Source organism: Triplophysa dalaica, chromosome 13 (genome assembly GCF_015846415.1).
Source record: "Triplophysa dalaica isolate WHDGS20190420 chromosome 13, ASM1584641v1, whole genome shotgun sequence".
NCBI classification, from domain to species: domain Eukaryota; kingdom Metazoa; phylum Chordata; class Actinopteri; order Cypriniformes; family Nemacheilidae; genus Triplophysa; species Triplophysa dalaica.
Genome location: NC_079554.1, coordinates 4,425,719 through 4,450,402, shown reverse-complemented (window position 1 = coordinate 4,450,402; position 24,684 = coordinate 4,425,719). Strand labels below are relative to the sequence as shown.

Here is a 24,684-nt window from a genome sequence, read left to right as displayed (position 1 = left end):
CCACATATGACAGCCTCTGAACTCAATACAATACTTATCTTACATACAGGCACTGGACTAAAAATACATTCAATCAGTCATCTCTCCTAAAATGAATTCAACGGGTCATCTTATTAATGCTTTAAATTAGTGCCTCATCTTTTTAATCTCCTCACATAAATGATTATTAAATGATTTCGATGGCTTACTTTTCTTCCCCACCGTAGAAACCAGCACAGGTTCATCAATGACATCAATACTCATTTTTTGTTTATTTGTTGAACACAAAGTACAAAGAAGATCAGGTAAACTACTGGCCAACCCTATTCATAGCGCCGTCATTACAGTTTACAACGCGTGGGATGGTGTACTGTGATTGGTTGAGGATATATATTGCATTCTGCAGAGAAGTGAGACTGGCGTATATTGCGGTTTGTAAAGAATGGGAGAAAACATGAATAAAACTGCGGATATCACATTTTGCATAAAATTAAAAAGTGACTCTTCAATACCGACTTGATACAAAACTGATTTTGGCAAAAACTTGCCGTTTATCGTGTTTTTGAACCAAACTCTTTATATGTTGTTATGAGAAGTTTTAAAAAACTTTGGTGGAATAAACTCTAATAAATGAATGGGACTTTTGAAGGTATTAAATGCTTATGAACAAAACGAACTAAGCATTTAAAAAAAAATTTTTACTCTCGGGCATGAAAACCGCTTCTTCTGCAAAAAACTGCTTTACAATATAGTATATAATATTATTTGGATTTTGCATTGCTTTCTCCGGATGTATGTAGCCCTGTCAGAACAGACCTATTAGTTGAGAACCACTGATTTAAAATACTTACCTCAACACTTGGCATTCGTCCTGAGAAGTTGGCAGAGGTGTAACCAAACGTGACATTAGCAATAAGTTTAAGGCCAAGCTGCCTGGCGTTCAGGAGACGGAACAGAGCTTTATCATTCTTGCACCCCTTCATGGACTGCTTTACCATAATCCTGGTCTTCAAAATCTCCTCAAGCATACTTGGTAGCACACCCTTTCGTACTGACGGCTGCATAAACATGGGTACACAAGTTGGGATCTCGAGTTAAAATCGCCATACATTTTTCTAAGAGAGATGTAAAATACTGCAACATGGACAGTTTCGGCTTCAAATGTCTTAAGAAATATATCAGAACTACCTTAACAAATGCAATGCCATTGGGAGAAATCGTGATGTCATTTCTGAGCTGGTAAAGGAGGTCAGGAGGCACTCTGAGAGATGTACAACCAAACTTAAACTCATCACACCTAAGAGGCAATGTGGCAGGATGAATGAAACCAGCAAGAGGGACAAAAACAAGGCATTAATATACATTCCGAATAACCCTAGGTCTTAAAAATATCATAAGCTATAATATATCATGATTTTAAGGTTTTTTAAGAAGGTAGGCTATGCTATGGACACAAAGCCACTGAGATATTTCTCGAAATATCACATATAGTTTTTGATCGATATGAGATTTCATGTTAAAAACATCAAATTGAATTGTTTTTGTAAGAATTGACAATGTCAACTATTCCTTTAATGTAGTTCTACTAATACAAAAGAATACTTACGTTCCAAGATTCTCTACGTGTCCAAGGCAGGTTGAGAAACAGTAATTGTAGGCAATAACGATTGAGGGATACAGCGATTGGAAATCTAACACAACGACAGAGTTGCTATAGAAACGCGACTCGGGCTCCATGACTAGAGGGATGCATTGTGCTGCTCTCTGCTGGGCACGCTGTTGTGTGCTTGGAGTCACTGGGATGTAATTCATCGGCTTTGCAATCCTCAACATCATTGACTCCACACGGTACTGTAAGTCAAGGAGAGAGAGTTATAACAAAACTGCATGGACAATTACAATCAATTTTCCCGACTTAAAATGATCTTGGGGGTTAGCGTGAGCACATTCAAATGCATCCACACATGCAATGAATTATGACTCTGCTTAAAAGATATCGCTGATATCGCTGTTACTCCTATCAAATATGGATCCGACCCTTTTTAGTATCTAAAGGCAAACAAGATCTACCATAAATGTGACCCTGGATCACAAAACCAGTCTTAAGTAGCACGGGGGACATTTTTAGTAAAAGACAAAAATACATTGTATGGGTCAAAATGATCGATTTTCCTTTTCTGCCAAAAATCATTAGGATATTAAGTTAAGATTATGTTCCATGAAGATATTTTGTAAATTTTCTACCTTAAATATATAAAACTTGTGCCCATGATTAAAAACTTCAAATGCAATTTTCTCAATATTTAGATTTTTTTTGCACTCTCAGAGTTTTAAAGGGTTGTATCTCAGCCAGATATTGTCCTATTCTAACAATATAATTTATTCAGCTTACATATTATGTAAAAATCTAAATTCGAAAAATTGACCCATAAGACTGGTTTTGTTGTCCAGGGTCACAAATGTCCTCATCAGTGTGTTTCAGAGAGGCGGGGCAAGAGGAGATACAAACACGCAAGGTATGTGGAAAATACAACATTTTTTAACCTTAAATCGGGGAAACACATCGCATTACATGTAAAATAAACAATGATATTAGTTTTAGCCATGTCATATGACCCCTTTAATGACAAGCATTGAAATGCTTTAATTCTGACCATGCCAGTAAACAGGCTTTCAATAACAGATTCACGTCTGAGTTCACGGGTGATGGGTGCTAATGGCTGGCTTTTTGATAGAGCTTTGAAATACCTGCAGGGTGACAAATTAAGCATGCACCGTTAAGAAAGTAAACTTTAAACGTAAACAAGTACATAATATATTCAATTATTTTAATATTATATATTTGTAATACATTAGGTTAATCACGATTTATTGTGCTGCCATAGTGTAATGTAATTTAATAAAATTAATATAAAACAAAATATAATTACATGTAAAATAGACTGTTATATTACAACCAAACACCGATAGGATGTTGACTTTGGGTCAGGCACGTGCGTTTGATGAAACTGTCTATAGGATCTAATGATAAGGCTTATTAAAGAACATCCATCCATTCTAACAATAATTCCAAAAACACCGGAGTGTTTAAAAATCTGAAGTAAAACAGCAGGTGTTGTTGAGAAAACGATTATTACGAAAACACACAATAGTACAAACATATGGTGGAACACCAATATCAAATCTCATACGTCCTGAAGACTTCTCCACTTAGGTTTTATTTGGTCAGTGTGACATGGAACACTGATATGGAAAATCAGAGTAAAAATCTGTTATAATGTCAAGCTATAAATACAACTATGCTATAAATAAAAGTTTTCACAACAATTTAAACTGTGTTTCTAGTAATTTAATGTGCACATCTAATGCGTGCGTGTTCGCTTCTCCAGCATGCACGTTCTATGATCTTTTTTCATTGAGTTTCATCGAATTTGTGCTTAATACAAGCTAAAAAAATCTGCCAATGGGGTTTTTGATTCTAGAAGGTTTAGACATTTGAAAACAAGAAAATAAGACTAAGTAAGAAAGTCATTTTTTGCAGTGTGCCATCTAGCGTTGAGGTTGTGAATTGCAACTAACGGCTCCCTCCACCCCTCCCTTCGAGGTACTATGAAGGCTGACAGAGAACGAATTTATCGTCACATAAAAGCTTCCCTCCCGAAGGAGATAACATATTTATGAATCACGGACTTTATAGCAGTTTATAGCATTTAGGGCAACTGTATATTTCAGCATGATTTAAGATAACACAAAAGTTCAGTTCATAACATATATTTAAAATAAAATAAATGATACTATAAGAAAACGGTTTCAGTGTGTTTTTTTAAATGCTAGTAAACTTTTTTTATTACATTCACATGGCTATAATATAAGTTTTAAAAGTAAAAAATCATTGTTGCTTCTTGCACTGCAGACTTTGTTTGGAAGGATGAAAATAACATCAGATATTTTTAGATCGTTATTTTTTTTTTAGATTTCTGCTCCTTGATATTAAACGCGTTAAATCTTTCTAAAAATCTGTTATATTATTGCCTTTTGGCATGAATCATACTCGTGATGGAGCACTCTTGGAGCGAGTGAATATCACAATGCTCAGACTTTCTAAAACATCTGCTGCTCCATTCAAAATGATCTGCATAAACATAGCTTTTTTTAAGACAAAAAACATAACCCATCATTATGTAAGGTCTTTATACACCTCTGAAGACATATTTATGTATATTATATTGGACTTCTAATTTCTAAGTAAGCCAACTCTGAGTTCAAGGTTAAACCTAGATGTGGTTGAACCTCCTTATTGAAACAGACCCTGGCCAACGCGGCAACACAAACTCACAATAATAACAACAACAAAGTACACCCAAGTGTTGAAATGGCATTTGAAACAAAGTTAACAGAAACATGGGGCACAGACACAAAGGTGACTAGAGTCGTGGACAAGATAAAATAACAATTTAAATGTATGCTGACCTGTGAGCCCCTGGTAAGCACATGATAGAACTGGATCCCAAACACACGTGCAAGCTCGCTTGTCCTTCCAATAATATCCTGCTGCTGTAGCAACTGGATCATCCCACACACACGGCTCACGTAGTGATCCACCACCTTCCACCTGATACAAAAAAACAGGACGGGCCGACAGACATCAAAACATGCAACATGCAAAAGTTGTACCGTACGTAAACCGTATATTTAATGATAATGTGTGATGAAATTACACATCTGCCACAATTACATATTGTGCACCTCTATAGATAAAGGAAATAAAATTCCCACCTATGCACGTCTGTATTGTGGTCAAACCAGTCAGAGAGCGTGCGATGGCTATAGAGAGGAAAGCGCTGGTGGAGGAGGTGAAAAGCCACATTCTCAAACGAGTAGTTATTTAATGCAGCCTGAAAACACATAAAAGCACTTCATTTAATGGAGAACATCTACTGTGTTCACATTTGTAATCTGGGGGTATGAATGTCAACAGCACCTCAGTCTTCATAATCCTCCACAGGTTGAGGACAATTCGACCAACTATATGGAGTTCACTCATGGTGTCTGCTCCATATTCATCTTTCTCTGCCAAGAAGCGATTCTCTTTTGCATCGCCTGTAATAAGTAATAATAAGAATGAATAAGAAATAATAAGAAGGAGATTCGGTCAATATGACCCGTTTAAAGCTTCTTTCTTAACACACATATAAGCCAAAGTACCCACCAGGGGTGGGCAGAATGACCAAAAATCTGTTTCACGGAATGAATAGTTTTAGTTCACGGCAACGATATATTTCAGGATAACAATTTACTATTTTAATTCTATATCTTATACCAACTTTTTCTTAGATTGATTTTATTAGTTTATTTATTACAGTTGATATAAATGCTCACCATAGTTCAAATGTAGGCAAATTATGAAAAGGTATGAAAGATATCAAATTAAGTTCTGATTATCAGATTTATTATTTTTTTATTTTAATCTTTTGGCTATATCATACAGTATGTATACAGTAGGAAGATAGACAACAAGTATAACAATGAAGTATTAATATATGTACAAACAATGAGAGTACAGTATATGACTGGTGTTATAAAATGGTGTTCATGGGGTCTGTACTGTGGGTCTTTATCGCTCTTCTATTAGATGCGCACTTTTAGTGTGTTGTGACTCTCTGTCTTGATTCAGAGAATTCACGTAATAGAAAAATCTCTTACGGTTGACATTTGTTCCGCGGTGACAGAATATTCCGTCATATTGCACAGCCCTATTACCCAAAATATATTGTATACTAAATGACTAAGATGCTATATGCCATCTATGTCAAAAGCCAGCAGTCTGGTAGACTGGTACAGCTAACTTCACCTGGCACACGGGAAAGCCGCTGGCACAGGTCCACCCCTAGTGCAGATGCACGTTGCAGAAGGTATCCCCAAGAGTGCATCTGGACCTCATAGCCGACCAGGATGTCTGGATCATACCTGTGGACAAGGGGACAGGAGATCTTTTAAACGCTTCTCAACCTGTACATTTTTCTTATATGGCGTGAAATGGTTCTGAAATTCTGAAGTCAGCATCATTAGATTCCCATATTCATACAAAACTGGTGACTTATTTTAAACACCTTCAAAGGGGAGAGAATTAGTTCCCTTAACATTTTAAACTTTCTAAATATAATCCGTCAAAATTATATCCCAAGCACACTTTCAACCTACTTTCTTATTATGTTAGAAATCTCCTCAAACAGCTGTTTCTCATCGCAGGCGTAGGTGACTTGTAATCCTGTTACACCAGATCTAAACAGCAAGGGTGCTTTGCTCCTTGAGGCTACAATGAGAATAAAACATGGTTGACATAAAGACGTATTAAATAGTAAATCACATTGCATTCTAGGACCTGGACTGTGAAAACCCTATAAAGTAACGTAATGAGAGCAGCTATAACTAGGGCCAAGCTTTAAATGTCAAGTTTTTTGTCTGTCTTCTCTTTGAGTGTAAAATATGTGTGAGGAAAGAGAACAAAGCCGTTGTCCTTAACATAATATGAGCTAAGCAACCAACAAAAATCATTAATTGATGTAATATGAGGCTGGTTAAATGAGTAGTTCACTTGGAAATAAGCCCCCAATTAATAAAAATGACTATGGAAAGTCAATGGGGACTTATTTAGAAGCGAACTACTCGAAGACAAAAACTCACTGACATAAGATGTTGTCTTTCTGTGTGGTTCCTAAAAATGACATACAATTTATTTGGGGTACTGTCAATATAAAGACCTACAAACACAACCTTGATAAATAAAAAGAAAATCTCACCTTGTCCTGAAGAACAATAATCTTTGTCAATGATAATGGACCCGGTTATCTGTGTGGTGGTGGCACTGGGGAGAGGCGAATCAGAACTGAGGCAGTAGAATAAGGCACAAATTGGGTCAAACTCAGGGTCAGGCTCAAGGTCACGTCGAGTCCTCGCGTGAAGCTCCATGGTCATCAGTGTAAGGTGCTGTACCTATAGCAATGGGTACAAGCGAGTAAATTGATGTGAAACGGCCAAAGAAAAAAGAAAGAGGATTAACCCTAAAATAATATTGGGGTCAAATGTGGGGAAACCATTTGTTTTATTTACAGAATGGCTTCTTTAAACTGAGCAGTACAAGGCTACTTTTCACTAAGTTTGCCAAAAAGTTGGAAATGGTTGAAAATATTATGTAAAAGTAGGACTTAGGAATTTCCTTCATTTTAATTAGTGGAATGAAATAACTGTTGTGAAATAAAAATCTATTTTAAGTGAAAACGACCAAACATGCTTATTTTACATTATAATGAATTAAGCAATTGAGTCATTTTAAAGGTAAAAATGGTTAAAAAAAATAGAGATGCACTTTTCTTGGCCGATTGCGGTTTCAGTAAAACCTTCACCAATTCCGATTTTCTTTCCACAAACTATAATTGACGGTATATTTTAAACTATTTCTACTGTTCTTCAAACCATAATTTTCTCATAATGACACATTTTATTTTCATAAGAGAAATTATTGAACATTACAGTTTAAAGTAAGGCAATTAAATGATTAACATTTAATTTACATTTGTTTAACGTTTTACATTTAACTGAACTTCAACATGAGTTCAGCATGTGTCAGAGTTTAGTATCACTGTTTTAGTTCACCCAAAATGACAATTTTATCATTATTTACTCACCCTCAAGCTGTCTTAAAATTGTGTTTTTTTGTTGTTCTGTGAAACAGAACCGAACAGTTCTAGTGCACTATTAACTTTCACAGTAGGAAAACAACTACTATGGTAGTCAATGGTGCCTCAGAACTGTTTAGATTTCTACATGCTTGTAATATCTTTCTTTACAGTTTTAGAGGAACTTGAGTGCATGTAAATGATGACAGAATTTTTCTTTTAGGGTGAACTATCGCATTAAGGCAGTCATTATTTTTTTATTTTTACAATGCCCAGGTCTGTAATAGACAGTCAAAAACAGTGCACCTCTCTGTCTGTACAGTACAAAATAAGTGTGAGCGTGCATTCTTTCAGCGGATATGAGAGATGCTGTTTATTCACCGGAGACTCACGGATGCAAGTATAGCACAAACAAGTGGTAAAAGACAGGCTGCGTGCATGCAAGTTTATGTGTTTACTTGCGGCTTTGAGTGTACTGACAGCTGTGAAGTTACTGCCTGCTTCGTTGAAGACAAAAGATTGAAACCGGCAAGGCGTGAGCCTGACCTGCCGCTCACTGGTCCCGGCCGATTATGCAAAAAAACGTCCGATTATGGTCCCTTGCCGGTTAATCTGTGCACCTCCAAACAATTTTATAATAATTTCTTATAATTTGAATGTTTTTTATTGGCTATTTATGGACTTTTTATTGCTTTATTAGGATATGGCTTTTACAGTGGAGAGCTGACATGAAAGCGCTAGGGAGCGGGATTGGTAAAGGACCATGTGAGGCAGAAAACAAAGGCTTTTCTATGGTGCTTAGAAATTCTTCAGAAATGTCTTGAAACTTTATATAAGTTTAATCAATCACCCACATTAACGAAGCCAGTTCTTACTAAACAGTCAAAATCAGGTCCTACCTCATGCAATGCTTTTGCCTCCTGCAAGTTCTGCATGCTGACTTTAAAACCATATGAATTGCAGATCGATGGACCTTCAATCTGAGAACTCTCTTTCTTTGGAACATTCATAGCAGTAAACTGATTCTGTAGGGACAATAATGAACATCCTATAAAATGCCTTAGTTATACAATATATTGTAATACTGAACATTAAATGATTTTGGTTTTGTAGCTTTAGATAATTCATAACCAAGTCAAAATCAGTCTTTTATCTGACCTTCATCTGTGTGGTTAGCAGAACTCTTCGTAAAGCATCTTTGTTTTTATTACTCCTATGATGTAGCCACTGTGATCTGGCCTCCATTTCTGCACAAGAAAATATTAAAAAGAGATGAAAAAGATTTGTCATAGTATAGTAACGTGTAATAAGGTAACTTGCATGCTCAGACATCATCTCCTCTTGAAAATGTCATTAGAGCGATAACCAACTACAGCATATTAAACATAAAAATGCTCATTTTTCTCGTTGCAGATTTTACAGCTAACCATTAAAAACCTTTAGTTTCAAGCTCTAAAGAAATGCAGTATGCAGTAAAACTATACCATCATTCACTGTTGGACTGTAGTTAGACCCATCATCATCAATGCTTCGTATTCTCCTGAGAACTGGTGTGCTGTGGAGCAGGTACAAGGTTTTATCATCAGAAACTTGATCTTGAATATGAAAAGGGGATGGACTCAAGAGGTCCCTTGGCTGTACATTTTCAGGTGATGTACAATAGATATTAGACTCATCCATGTTGGGGGCAGGCAATCTATCACACAGATCCTTCTTGTCTTCATCTTCTTTTGAGCCAGCAGGGCTTTCCTGCCATGTAGGAAGCTCAGGTGAGCATGAAGACCTGACCTGACCCCTTTTTACGTCCACCTCCTGATCTTTGGTCTGAGTGTCTAAGAAATGCGTCATACTTTTAGGGCTCCTGTTAAATGAAGCTACTTTAACTGGTGAGATATGAAGTGGTAAACTCAATCCATTCTTTTTGTCACACTGCAACTCTGAAACCTTTTCAGGCCCTTTATTACAATATTTTGATTCAGGTGTTTCCAAGTGTTTCTTCTGAGGGGAGGTCCTGTCACATGTGCTATGCTTTAGCTCTACACATTTTGGGTCACCCACTAGTTTTCTATCCCTCAGAAGGCACTCATATTGTTTTTTGGCCTGCAGCCAGAGTTGCACCCGTTCCCGGCTTGGAGCACTCTTGCAGGGAAGCATGATCACCTTCTGATCACCACCAGAAGATGGGTTTTGGTTCTTGGTAGATAGCGAAGCCCGAGAACCATGGGTTTGTGCAGACCCTGCATTTGTCATGGCAGAAAATGCTACTTTCCAAAACTGCAAGCCCTGCTGAGATATTTCGCCATGAAATTCAGCCAGTTCGTTTGCTAGCCTGGTTTCCAAAGTCAATTTGCGTCGGCCAACCTCCCTGAGAGAACAATGAGAATCACTGAGAAAACACATTGCTTAAATATATTCATTATAAATGTTGTGTGTTCTTACCTTGGCTTCAAAGGAGCATCTGATGGGTCACTGCAGAACGGTTCTTGGTAGGTGGCTTCTGAGAGGTCCAGATCCAACAGAGTGGCCAAAATTTCTTCGCGAGTAGGCGGTGACATTAGAGGTTTGAGAATGTGAGTTCCTCCACTCTTTAAAGTCTGAACTCCATTTCTTAGTTGAGACAGTGAGCTCACAGACCGTGGGGAACTGTTTGGGGTTGCTGAATTGCCATCTTGGAGATCGCTACTTGGGGATACACCATTATCCCTAAAAGATACAGAAGTAATTGAAAAAAGGGGCTCTGGGTCGAACAGCATGTCTCTTTTTTCACAGTAAAAGTCCTGAAAGTGGCTGAGGCCATTGATTTTACCGAGGGAGCCCCCCCAATCTTTGTTCAAGATCCTTTCGGAATCAAACAGGGGCAGAGATATATCATTAGGAAAAACTTTGCTGTTCTCACAAGATGATTTGTCAAAGAGCTCCGGACTAATAGTTCCAGGTCGATGGCAGCCCCCATGTTTGGCATCTTCGTCAACCTCAACCATTTTTTGTGCCCTGCTTCCCAACCCTTCAACAAGGGCATTGATTGCCTCTTGACTGACATCACTGAGAAACTTTTGAGGCAAGTTCTTGTCAGTTAAAACAAACTGGTTGCCAGAATAAAGACTGGAAAACTCTGTCTGGCCAATGGCATTAATATCAAAGTTATAATTATCTGGGAGCTCTGGGGATAAGCTTTCCTCGATGGAGCAACAGCTATCAAGGCCAGGGTCAGACATAAGGACAGGACTGCCATCTGAAAGATGGTCAAGTTTCACCAAATCTCCAGGTTTACATTTCATGCTTTGCTTGCTTATGGACTCATCTGGCACTTTGGTTCTTGCAGATCTTGATTTCCTTATTGTTAACGAAGGAGGTCTTTTGCGTTTGACTGTTTTGGAAACATCATTGGGATGACTGGTGGAAGACGTAGTCTCAGTCACATGAACACTTTCCTGTAGTGTTTGTCCTGCCTTAAGTTGCCTCTTCTGGAGAAGCTCCTTCAGGACAGCCAGCCCAGAAGGCATCTCCGGTACACATATTATTCCATTCTTAGGGATGGATGATATTGTGAGGTCTCTATGAGATTCATCAGTAATTGCTTTCTTATCAGAAGCTGAAGGTATAAAATCAACAGGCTCTGGTAGAGACATCAAACTACATTTCTTTTTTGTTGACTGTCTTTTTGATTTCATGCTCGTTTTTGCAGTTGACTGTGAATGCTGTATGGTCCTCGGGTTCTCTTCCTGGCAGGTGACCTCAGGTTTTAAATTGCATTCATCTGATGCGACGATGCCATTTAGACCTAAGCTTTGCGAAATTGAATTCGATCTGCTGTAAGTGATGACAGAACAGGGATGCCCCTGAGGTTTTGTAGCTTTTTCATTCAAGGGATTAAGACCAATCTGCAACTCCTGTTTATTTGAGGCAATGACATTAAACACCTCAAAAACATCAATACCCTGATCTGGCTTTTTTTCAGTGCTGATGCTGACAGTTTGTGAATCAAAACAACTGACAGTAGCATCCTCTTGAATACTTTTTATAGAACTGGGGTGCTGGAAAGGAGTTAAGCCGTCAGATGAGGATTCAAGAGGTGAATTGTCAACTGGAAGTGAAGTCTTTGAGTTGTCACTTCCTTCAGTTGACAAGTTTTGAGTTCCTTGAAACAGCTTTTTGTTCAGCTTCCTGCTTTTTTGAGTAGTAGACGTGCCATCTTCAAGAACAGTCCTTTCAATACTTTTACAATTTTTCTTTTGTCTCTTTGAAGCTATTCGATTAGTTTTCTTTTGCGAATCTCCTGTTTTTATAGAACCACTGACCAATTTTTTTTTTATGCTACTACTCTGGCATTTTTTACTTACAGCAGAACTCTTTTTAGGACTGGATGTTCTGCTTCTGTCTCGAGGTCCTATTTTGTACGGCTTGTGGGTCAGTGAGTGATAGGGTGAACCAAGACATGGATCATTAAGGGGGTTTATGAGATGATCATTTGAATTTAATTCCAATAAGGGGTCAGTAGGTGACCAACACCGAGGTGGTGTCGAATCAGAAGAACTAGGAGCCATTTCAGACAAATAACCCAACTCCACCATTACATCAGAGTACTCTGTAGAGTGATCATCAGTAAAATCATTATAACAAGGCCACGGAGTGGGTAATTTGGGCAAAGAAAATGCTGCTTTAACACACCTTGGTCTTCTAGTCTGTCTAGCTTTGTCACATTTCAACTTTGGTGAGGTACTCACCCTCTTAGATGTTAGATTGACCTTGAGTTTTCTTTTGGGGCATTTCTTGACTTTTGGCTCAGGCAAAGGGTACTGGACTGCTGTAGTGTCTGGGACTTTGGGCCAAAAATGTTTGGGAGGAGCAAGCTTTTGGTATTCTGCAAGCTTTTCTGGTGTTAAAACTGTGAAAGGTTCATCTGCATTAATTTTTGCAATCTTCACAAGCATGTTCTTCTGACCTTTGAACCTGTTAATGATTATATATTTGATGATAACTGGTGGCTCTTTTTTAGAGAGCCTTCTCTTTTTTTGGATGTGGTTTTTCTCTTTCAGGCCTTCATTGGGCACCAAGGATCGTTTGAAGGAACGAGAACTTAAATGATCTCCGTCTTCAGTGTCACGGCTCCTTTTCCTTTTTGTTCGCAAGGTATATTTGCTACCTGGCAAACTGGAAACCTTGGTGCGAGATATTTTGCTGGGAATAACTACAAGTTCCTCCTCTACTGAGCTCTCAGATTTTTTAACACTTGAAAAATCTGAGGTTTCCATGTTTTCTTTACTATTTGTTTCCTTTTGATTGAGAGAGCCTGGAGTGATGGCAGAGAAGGTTGGGGCTTCCTCTTTTATAGCAGCTGGAGTCCTCAAAGGACTTGTCCCTTTTTGACTTAATGTAGTTCTCTTTTTGGACAACTTTAATCTTGACCTCCGCTGCTCAGGATCCTCCATAGTACAGCAGCTCTCACCAGTCTTACCCCAGATTGTTTTTTTGACCGGTCTCGCCAGACAGTTAGAGAGGACGACACTAGGAAAAAACTTATAGTGTGCCTCCTGCTGAGCCACAACAGTCCTCTCTGTTTTATTCTCTTGGTAGTCCTCATACCTTATTTTCAGTTCACCAACATCTCCCTCTTTACTACCCTGTCCTGTTTCGCCCTCTTGAGGAGCCAATGGTTGGCCCTCCCCCATTGGGCTTGGTATCTGGTCAAAACTCCTTATTACAGAATTTCTGCAATCTTTAGGACTCAGCTCCATGTCAGTATTGGTGGGGCAGTTTATCCGCTCTGAATAACATACTGAGAAGCCCCCGTGATTCTCCATGATGGAGATGTGGTTCATTTCCACATTTTTAATACTGCCATACTTTTTTCTGCACTGGACAAGTTTAGAGTTTCCAAACATTAAACCATCAGGTTCAGATTGGTTAAGGCCGGTGGCCTTATTTTCATTGGTGTACGAAGGGTGAACTCCAATTTTGTCACCACCAATTTGAGAAATATTTGCAATGTTGCAAGGGATTGGGTGTTTAACAGGTGGGATATATGTAATCTCTTTATTAACTCTTAATCCGGTTGAACATTCATTTGTCTGTTTATTTTTTAAGTGGTTTTCGGACGATTCCTCTTGAAGTCTTCGCTCAGCACATTTGTATTCAAGGACAATTTTGGCAGAGGATGGTGTCTCTGAGAGAAAAGCTCCATTTGGAAACACATTTCTGCTACCAAGAATCTTGTCTGTTACTTTTAAAGATGAATGTGTCATAGATCCTTTGTCTGTAAGTGATGAATCTGCAAATAAATAAAAACAGGTAAACATCTCTGTCCAAACAATAATCATAACCTTTTTCTTTCTACACTTTCTACACTTAATAAATTGATGCTTACCACTGTTCTCGTCTGCAGCCCCGTCTAACTGTGGAATAGACAGATCAGCAGGAAAAGAAGCGTTTCCTTTCCAATCCATCTCCTCATCTGATGAGGCCTGCTGCTCATCGCTGGAGCTTTCATTTGCTTCTTTCATACATAATCTGTGCAGAAAGATAACACAAATAGTGCCAAGGTAAATTCACAGATATAATTAAATATACATTTGTACTGTTGTGGACCAGCCTGTTGATAGATTTTCAGAGGTCGCATTAACCGAACATTCACGTTCGTTGACAGATTTTTTTTACAAGTGACGACAAAAACTGAAGGCCGTCTGTTATTGATGGATTACGATAAGGGCCATTTTTAATTGCCCGATCATTCCCTTTCATCGGAACGTCATTGTGAGCAACAGGAGGTAGGCTCCTACTTCTGCTCTGAATGTGCGATTCCTGTTCATTAGCTTTCTTTAATGCCTGGTTCGTTTTGGAAAACTCAGGCGCTGTCAGCGGAGACTTTATCTGTCACTCACCCAAGGTGTCGTGTGCACGCACACACACACAGGCGTGCAGTGGTGTGATCTTTACAAAGTTTTTTTCCCTCAGGAAAGCAACTAGCATCTTTTTGGATAAGCATTAGCTTTTAGTGAGTTGTAAAATGTCTCTCTTGGCATCTCCTCTGTTCAGTTAAGGACAGGAGCAGCACATTTATGACCGAACCGCAGCTTACTTATGAGTGAGTGAATACAAAAGACCTTCAACAGGCACCTGTCATTGATACTGACTAGACAGATGAACATAGACATAAAATAATAATTACAGAAAAATGTTTGACAACAGAAATATTAAAATATAAATGAATATAAACAACAACTTTTTTATTGGGCATTCAGTTCAATTCAAATACAGTAAATTCAGAAAGTAAACGAAAGTACAGCGTGATTACGTCACAAACATGCTAACTAGCACGTAACAACACCTTGCACCATCGTGACGGGTAATAAGGACAGATTTTTTACGAGCCTGTCCCGAGAAAAAAGTCTAGCGCAATTTCTGGATCATAGGTGTGTGTGTGTGTGTATTTTCTAAAGATAATGAAATTCTGATTTAAGAGTACAAACATACATTTTGTTTTGTATTTAATTTCTCATTTCCTTATTATTTTGTATTATTATTCTTTAATATTTTTCCCATATTTAGTTTATTAGTTATTGCTTATATTAATTTCTTTCTACGTAGTTATATTCTGCGTTACGTTCTGCTCAATGTGTTTCTAGTCAGACAGAGTTAGAATGAGCCATGGAACTCTAGACAGAGTTTTAGACGAAGTCAGAATGAGCATCTAAACGCAAGAATGATTTCCTTCCTCAATAAACTTTGCTCATTTTAATATATAATCACTTTGTCTCCTGCCTGCTGGTCTTTCCTTTCATCTCTTGTAGTACACATCTAAATCTGCAAGATAATTTTGGTGTCACATCATTATGGAAAAACCATACAGTATAATTTCGGATCAATAACAAGATAGTATAATCTATCAGATCTTTCTTTGTGTTTACTTGTAATATTAGATTTGACTGCTGTTTGATTTTAGACTGCTAAATGTAAACCTTTAATCCAGATTAAGCATACAAACGTCATAAAATCATCAGGAATTTTGGTCACCTTTGCCTGGCGGAGTGTTCTTTAATCTCATTGTCCCATCTTTGTGACATGATTATGCTGAGCTCTGCCTCTTCTTTCTCTAGTTCAGGCCCCGCCTCTTCATCATCACTGTTACAGATGCCACTCCCAGACATACACTGCTGGTTTACTGCTCCAAAATCAGACAGTTCCTCAAGCAAATCCAGCATAGGCTGGTCTTGAATGCCATCTGCAAAAATGTGATAAATAACATGTAATAAATAAAATGCATGAAAAATGCACAAAAACATGCTGTTTTAACTGCCTGTGAAAATGATATCTGCTTTGAATGATTCTGTACCGAGTATTGCTGACTGGTTGGAGTTTTGAGACAGAGGGAGGAAGGTATGACTGTTTTCTAATAAATTCAAAATGGCCTCTTCATCAACAACTGCCACCTCAGTGTCTTTGCCATCAGGCCGTTTCATTTCTGTATGGAGAAGAGAAATAAAACATAAGACATATTAATATCACTACTGCCAAACAGCCAGTCAGACAGCATAGAGGAAGGCCGCCCACAGTGCTCTTTTTTTCCTGTGTTCAGTCTTCTTGCTTTTGCAATTGCCATAAGGCACAGATTTTGTGAGTGTGGGTTAGAGCTGCTTGTCGCCCCAGGGCTCCAGACTAACTTTTTTACTAGGAGCACAAGGAGAAAATTTAGGGGCACGCCTTAAATCAGCCTGCAATGCAATTATTGACATTTTCCCCCAAAATAGATGCGTTACTGACAAGTATTTTGATAATAAACAGACTTGACTCAAATAAAGTGTTATATTAATCCCATGGAGAACGTTGTAGCGACGTGTTGTACCGGTCTTCTAACCTGGACACTAGTCATTTGATTGATGAATCCGGTCTATAGGTTATTGTATGGAAAATTTACAATCAGAGAAAAATTTGTTATAATGTGACTTCTGACAGCCATTAAACAGGACTTTAATTCGATATCAGATTTAAAACTGAGTTTCTATTTATTTAGTGCACGCCCACGCACCTTCTCGGTCTCCAAAGAGAAAATGGTCCTTTCTTTTTACCTTACTGACTGATTTTACTTTAGTGATTTATTAATATTCTTTCTTTACTTTATACCTTACAGATGTGAGAGTAAACACATACTTAAGTGATTTTTCGATCGATTCTAAATGAATGGACCCTGATGTTTGTGAGTGTGACTAAAGAAGCTTTGATTGATCTTCCTCGTGGATATTTGCTCGGTGGCTTTTGGTCGGGGTCACTGAGTGCAGCTATGACACGTCAGAGGGGATCTGGCCCTCCCGGCTGAGCCTAGCTTCTCCCAAGGTTTTCTTTCTCCATTAATCAATAATTGGAGTTTGGGTTCCTCGCCACAGCAGGGCAGTGTTGGCTTGCTCACTGGGAGACTGCATTTATTTATTAGATATTATTTATTAGAATGATCTTGCTCGTTCTATAAACACCATGCACTGTACTGTCTTTTACCTTTCTGTTTTTCCTGTTTGCCCCTGTAAAGCTGCTTTGGAACAATGCACATTGTGAAAAGCGCTATATAAATAAACTTGAATTGAATTAATTGATTGTTTCGAAAAACTGGAAAACCTGCTAAATTTATATGGTAAGAAAATAATATAATTTTGAGTTTTAACATAATGTTTATTCATCTCTGTCAATAAATATCTGCTTTAAATCCTCTATAATGTGTTGAAGTCTTTGATTATTTATGTCATGTACTACAGTATAAATAAATATCTGATTGTGATGTACGTCCGCGATGAGTTTTATAATCTTTATACTGTGCTTTATACATATTTAAATTACTCGAATTGTGCATACAATGGTATCTTTAACACACAGATTAAATCACAATTTGATCTAATCCTCCATGTGAGGGATTATAAATTGTATAAATAAATATAAAAAACTATTTTAACAACGTGACTGTTTGGTCGTTAGCACATGCTCATCGCGTCCCAGAAACGTTATTAGGTACACACTGCTACGAATATGGTACGTTCTAGGTATGTCTTCAGGAGGTTATCATCATGTCCCAACAACGTCCAATGTTACGTTGTCATGACAAATATGGGAATCACAAAGTTACCTCCATGGAACGTTATTATGTAACGTCGTGGCAACGAATATGGTCTGGTCCAGGAAAGTTGTCACAATGTAAATGTTAGCTGTGCATAAATTATTATGAGCGCTTTTATTTTCCTTTTAGAGGGATATGACATTACTCAATACACAGGTCATCATACTGAATATGCAGACTATTTTTGTTCATTTGGTGCAAATTTTTTGAATAAATCTGCAGAATTCTGTTGAACAGTTTTAAAAGCGTTCATATTTGTACATAATTAAATGTGTTTAAATAATTTTTAAAATACTTCCTTTCTATGCCTTTAACTGCAGGTGACAGCCGTTTGGTTCTGTTCATCAATTAAAAAGAGCCTTAAGGTTTTAAGAGAAGCTTTAAGTGCCAAGTAAAGAGACTGTTTACACTCGGAATACACCAGACCAAATTAGTACTTAATTCATTTGAACAACAGTAAACGTGCATGTCATTTTGTATGAAAAAGTATATATTATATATTAAGCTCGTCTTAATCTGTTTTATGATGATTTTATTATGTGTTAAGGACAATTTTATCATGTTCACAACACAATGTAAAGATAAATTCACGTAAACTTAACAAGAGCATTCGCCTGTCGTTCATTCTTGTTGTGAACGGATACAAAATGGTTGAGCGCTGTCTCAAGTAATCAACAGATACATGATGTATTCTGAACTCCTCCGTGGTCTCAAATATGAAATTGTTCATCCTCAGGTAAAAAAAATCTGTCACAGCAAACAGCAAATCATAGTAATGCGCTCACGTTGTGTCTGTAAACTTTACAATGATGAGCTTAGCTGTGACCGACGCAACGACAGCGAGAAACATCAGTCAACCAGTCGCGTGCAGCTCCAGACACTCCCCTTCTCACACATATAGACCTACACTGGTGAGCTCGCCATCTACTCATCTATTCACATGAGATATAACAACTAGAAAAATTGGCAGCTGCCAACGAGTACTTGTAAAAAAACGCTCGCACTGTTTCAAAAACTTGTCGCAAATTGCGACCATTTAGTCACAGTCTGGATCCCTGCACCCTGTTGAGTTAATCTGAAATGGTGGGGATGGCTGTGGCACAGGAACTTGCAGCACGCTTCAGGGGACAATTTAATTGATTTAATTAGAAACCATTTTCCATGCATATTACATAATTTCTTACAAAAAGTTTGCCAGTGTTTTGTGCACCACTGCAGAAGATAGCACAGTGCAACTACAGATTGTGGGAGTATGTGTATGTGTAAAAAAATCATCTTATTTTTATTATTTGGGCAGCTGAAAAAAAACATTGACCTATACCTAGTCACCTCACCTTTAATTGCATCGTGGTGAACATCCACTTGGCTAGCAGGTATGGAGGGCAAATCATCTGGGGTCAAGACGACAGGATGGAGGGAAAGGTTAGGGAAAGAATCTTCATTCGCATCAACTTCAGAACCAGCCTGAGTCCTGTGGTTCAAAGAAATCCAGACAAATATCACCATTATGCCTCAGTGGGCTTTGCCTTCACTTCTTTTCTCACATCAGCATCCCCCTTCCCAGCCCTTTGTATTAAAATCCCGTGAGTACAGACATTCGTGCCATCTGCTTTTATGCATCTTAACTGTTTAACATTATCAATAACCCCCATTACAACATTTGACCGCATACTTATTTCCAGAAACAGCATGATATATTGAGTACTAGAGCGTTCCCACCAAACGTGACTTGTAAAAATAAATCACGGTGTTCTTGCGTAATTGGACGCTTGAAGATTTTCAGTTTACTCGGTTCATTCACATATGAAATTTGCTTCGTTCGCACGTGAAATTCACTTCACTTCATGGAGGGACTTCTGCCAGGCGGCTCCAGACAGTATATTTATATATAGCTCAAATTGAGTAAAGAGCGTTTCTTACAATTTACCAGACTGTCCGACCTCCTCGCTCACTTTCTTCAATGCAACATCATTTTTATTCCTGTACGATAAAAGTATGAAGATGTATCGTACAGTTCCGGGTATCCACATACATTGACGATGATTTTTGTCCTCCATTGTGGTTTCGGATTTATGCCTCCGCTCGCTACATCATAATCACTTCACTAAAAGAGCAAGCTCCTGTTAACACTGCGTGTATTTTCACCAAAGTTCTTTTTTCAACTCGCAAGAAACACTCAACTAGTGCGAATCGCGCCGCAGGATGTCCTATCGCGTCATTGCATTGACTTATAATGTCAATGCAAAATAGAATTCACAATGTTGTTTCTAAAGTAGACTTAAACGGACAAAATGCTCTACAGAGCGCATAGAGCAAATACATTATCTCTTTTGGAAAAGAAGTGAAAACGTTACGACATCTTAGTCCTGTATCAACCACTGTGGCGCTTCGAAAGGGAGAGGATGGGATGGAGGGAACCGTTGGATAGACTCTATGCATGGTCGCTTCCGTGTTTTTGGTCAGCCAGCTCAGTTACATCCGGCACACGTAGCGTCCACAGGGAACCATGATCGCTTCAAGATGTACCTAGAATTATGGTCAACGACGTGAGCGATATTATGCAAATACTACATCAAACATCGACAATCAAAAAGGGGAAAGGCTTCAAGCTACATCCACAAATCTAAGTACAATTTATTTGAGGCTTGATCACAGAGGCACTCAACAATGCTCAGCAGTAGTGCTGTCGGTTCGCCAAAAATTTAATGTTCTTTAAGTTAACAAATCGTTATCGCTTGGTGACAATAACTTCAGCACTACTAGAGCGGAAAGGGCTTAATTGGTTGAGATTTAAGCGGAAGTAGATCATCATCCTGCGTGCAAATGTCAAAAAATCTGAGGTTAAAACACATTTGTGATTATTTGTCTGCAACTTCAGCAAATTCTGAACACAGGTTTGTTATTAGGTTTGTGGCAACAGGGAATGATTCTATCAGACCGTTCTCAAACCATTTCTCTGAATTTTGGTTAATCTACAGCACTGTTGGAGCTGGTCTCCAGAGGAAAGCTGGATGGCATCACTCTGTGTTAATTAGTCTTCTGCCTAATGACTTCAGTGCTACAGAGTCGGCTTTTACACAGCTGTCAGGAGACTAAGAATTGATTAAAACATCACGCTGAAATCTCTTTCGTCTCTCAAATTCTACTGAACGTTACTTCACGATGTAAATTCAGGAGTTTGACAACCACATATACAGGTGTGACTCTCAAAGCATTCTGTTTGAATGCTTGGAGATTCAAACAGAATAAGATCAAATAAATGATGTGCAAAAATTAAGTTAAACTTGCAATAAAACCACAGTAGCATTGACTTCAGTAAAAATGACAACTTTTAAACATGGAAGTGACAAGATTGACTTTTTTTGTTTTATTGTAATGAATAATTATTAATAATTATGAAAGTTTTTATATTTTAGTTATCATGATAATTGAATTTCGTGAAAATAGATTTAGACCAATTTAAATGACCACTTTTTAACCAGTATAACAAAAAGTGTTAATGAAGCAATTACATACCCTAGCTTTAACTCTAGTTATAAATTGAAAAGTATTTGAAGCTGCTGTATAGCTGTAACCCAGACCAACAAACATATCTATTAAACAAATAAAAAAAAATACTCACACGTCAAATTCATTTTCTTTCAGAATTTCCTTAAATCTATTCATCAGGATTCTTTCACTTTCTGCAAACTCCACAAAGCCTCGATCTGAAACAGTATTCAAAGAGAATGAGGTATGCAACATGCTTATTCATTAAAAGTGTTTTAGATTCCAAAAATATGATGTAAAACAACCGTTTGCTCTTTTTTTATTAAAGCGGTTCCATTTTTAATTTAAAGGGACAGTTCACCTGAAATTAAACTTTTTATCAATATTTACTACCCCTCAGGTTGTTTCAAACCTATAAACATTTCTTTGTTTGTCAGTAACCAAACAGATAGCATTTCCAATTTACTTCCATAGTATGGAAATTATTACTATGGGAGTCAATGGGGGATCTATTTTGGTGATTGGGAGATCTGTTTGGCTATTGACATTCTTGTAAATATCTACCTTTGTGTTCATCAGAACAAAGAAATGCTTGGAACAATCTGAGGGGGAGTAATATTTTTGGGTGAACCATCCCTTTATTTTTATTTTTTTATTGTCTGTTTACATGTACATTTTTGCAGTTGCTAGATGCTTTTATCCAAAGGGACTTGCAAGTTGCTTTTAAAGCTATACATGTTTAGTTTAAGTTAATTTCCTTAATGGTTTATAAGTTAGAGGTAAGTTCAGTGGTCGGGAACCTATGGCTCTCGAGCCACAAATGGCTCTTTTAAAAAAAACTGATCGGCGAATGACATCAAAGTGCTACGAGAGCAGAGCACCGTATGCATTCGAATTGTTCGAATTGTTAAAATGTACATTATATATGTTAGATATAATAAAGTTGAATTAGATGGAGGCCTGTAAACTGCTTTTAAGTAATGAAAGTCGCTTTCTTTGTGGTGAATAAACCAATAACATTAAAATGTCTGCAAAGACATTATGTAACTGAATGTGTCTCTCACCCTGTGACTCAGGCACGTCAATTAAAGAGCTTTCACTTTGCTCCCGGCGTCGCTGTTTCTCATCCTCCCAGATGGCCTGAAGACCAGGGTTTCTCCCAATCTGATCTGAAGTGTAGTAGAGGATTAAGGCACACACATCAGCATGGGTCTCTTTTACAAATACATCTCAAACACACGGGTGGCAAAGCTTTATTTCACATAAATAGAAGAAAATATTGAAGTTTGTATTTATAATTTACTTATCATGCCATTCCAGATGATTTCAAATATGGGGACACGATTAAAATGTTAAATCTATTGGTTCCCACATTCCTTGTGACTAGTTGGTCTATGATAATTCACCACAAGACACGCAAGAACCAGATTTTAAATGATCAATGTGTCACCAAATCTGAATTTAGCTCTTGGTTGAGCATGTTTTGGTTTCAATTTAGCTAAATATGCTCACTTTCTCAAACACTCAGAAGACATGTTTTATCCCACAGGCTAAGCATGGATTAAATATGGAATGAATCTGTGCTTTTTGAAACGCATGATGTATCATGAAAATTCTAAATTAAAATACACTTTAAGATTTAAATTACATTTTATGAGCTAACAATGTGCCAATTTTCTCCAAATTATTTCTACCCAACTCTGGCAAGCATGGCTATGGCTTTGATAATGTCAGCTCAAAAATGTGACTCTGTACCACAAAACCTGTCATATGGGTACATTATTTGAAATTGAGATTTACACATCACCTGAAAGCTGAACAAATAAGCTTTCCATTGATGTATGTTAGGATTAAACAATATTTGGCGGACTTTTTGAAAATCTGGAATCTGAGGGTGTAAAAAAAATCTAAATATTGATAAAATTGCCTTAAGTTGCCCATCACAAGCGCTGCAGCAGGGTGTTCCTAAGAATGTAAAGGTTTGTTCTGGGGAGTAAATTAACCCAAAAATGGAAATGCTAAACTTTACAGAGGTACCAGACTTCAGTGGGTAATTACTGAAGACCGGGTTTGTGTTTCCGCCATTTTTGTTCACTTCCCACTCACAAACGTGAAGAGTTGATATATTTACAATACGAAATCTACTAAATATTTCATGTAACATGATCTTTACTTAGTATCCTAGAAAAGAAAAATCTTTAATTTTGACCCAGGGTCACACAAAAAATATTAGTTTAATCCATACTCTCAATCTCTAGTCGGTTGAGAACATCTGCAGCGACAGCATCAACTTCCAGCTCGCATACACTCATGCGTTCCACCTCCTCTAAAATCAGAGAACTAAACAAAACAGACCCACAGAAATGACAAAAAAGTTCAAATGCATTAATATTCCCATATTGTTGTAAACATTTGTTATATGGCATGAATACACACACACACCTTGGTATGTTGTCCTCCCCCCAGCGAGTGGACATTGTATCCCTCAGAACACTGTCATTGAGTTTGGAAGTGCAGGGACTCTTCCATGGGATGGTGCTGTCCAATTTACTCGACGACTTTTCTCCGACTAATGAGCGAGAGAGAGAGAAAGAGAGAGAGAGGGAGAGAGATTAACAATTGGAATCAAATGCTTTGATTTGTATTCTACTGTATATAGAGGTTAATGCAGTTTTGGCGGACAATTCACATTCATGTTAGTGTGACGCTGTTATAGAAGTGATGAGCAAAGAAATGTGACCCATTGTCACGGTTCCCATTAATAATATAAAATAATATATTAACAGTTTGTTTTCTAAATTCTTGCTATGTCACACCAAAGGCCACAATACTGTATATTTGTTAGCTACCCATACACAACATAAAGCATTCTAACTGCATGTCTTAAAAATTATAAATATGCACATTGTGATTTCCAGCTCAACATAGTGCTAAAAACATTGCAGTCACAACATTTTCTATTTCAGGGGTTTCCCGACGTTTCCAATCAAGTACCCACCTACTTACAGTAGGTATATACTATCTCAGGGCCCACTAATTGTTTATATTATTTTTCTTGTAAAATATACGTGAAATATCTGTTGACGTTCAGACATTTCACCCTTGCTATAAAAGCTCAGTACGTCTGCAATGTGCTTCCCTTTTCACATTCCGGTCAATATGAATGGACCTTTACAATCCAAAACAATTAGTCTAAGGAGATTTGCCCGAAGTGTGCATGTGTGCGTTAAATCTCCGGATGAATGGGATTTCCTGGAGGTCATTAACTCTGTAATTCAGTGGTTCCCAAACTTTGTCTGTCGGGGACCTCATTGTAAAAAAAGACGATTTTGACCCCCACCACATCCCCACCAGCTACAGAAACCCTCATAAAAACACTAAACGTCCCCTACCTGCAAACGTATATAATATTTATTGAATTATGTTGGTTTGTAAAATTTTGTA

General features: G+C 37.7%; 1 protein-coding gene across 1 annotated transcript in view; it reads right to left on the bottom strand.

Moving 5' to 3' along the window:
• Positions 1–24,684, bottom strand: part of rev3l (REV3 like, DNA directed polymerase zeta catalytic subunit) — a 54,876-nt gene that overhangs the window by 10,336 nt on the left and 19,856 nt on the right. Inside the window, exons 5-25 of the mRNA XM_056763666.1 lie at positions 23,683–23,809; positions 23,486–23,580; positions 22,305–22,409; positions 21,374–21,458; positions 19,086–19,222; positions 15,985–16,113; positions 15,666–15,873; positions 14,020–14,162; positions 10,095–13,923; positions 9,140–10,020; positions 8,814–8,902; positions 8,555–8,680; positions 6,780–6,972; positions 6,181–6,292; positions 5,831–5,946; positions 4,961–5,079; positions 4,756–4,874; positions 4,450–4,591; positions 1,586–1,830; positions 1,168–1,276; positions 831–1,037 (exon numbers count right to left, since the gene is read on the bottom strand). Of these exons, the coding sequence (XP_056619644.1) occupies positions 831–1,037; positions 1,168–1,276; positions 1,586–1,830; positions 4,450–4,591; positions 4,756–4,874; positions 4,961–5,079; positions 5,831–5,946; positions 6,181–6,292; positions 6,780–6,972; positions 8,555–8,680; positions 8,814–8,902; positions 9,140–10,020; positions 10,095–13,923; positions 14,020–14,162; positions 15,666–15,873; positions 15,985–16,113; positions 19,086–19,222; positions 21,374–21,458; positions 22,305–22,409; positions 23,486–23,580; positions 23,683–23,809 (7,316 nt within the window). The remainder of the gene's footprint in view (positions 1–830; positions 1,038–1,167; positions 1,277–1,585; positions 1,831–4,449; positions 4,592–4,755; positions 4,875–4,960; positions 5,080–5,830; positions 5,947–6,180; positions 6,293–6,779; positions 6,973–8,554; positions 8,681–8,813; positions 8,903–9,139; positions 10,021–10,094; positions 13,924–14,019; positions 14,163–15,665; positions 15,874–15,984; positions 16,114–19,085; positions 19,223–21,373; positions 21,459–22,304; positions 22,410–23,485; positions 23,581–23,682; positions 23,810–24,684) is intronic.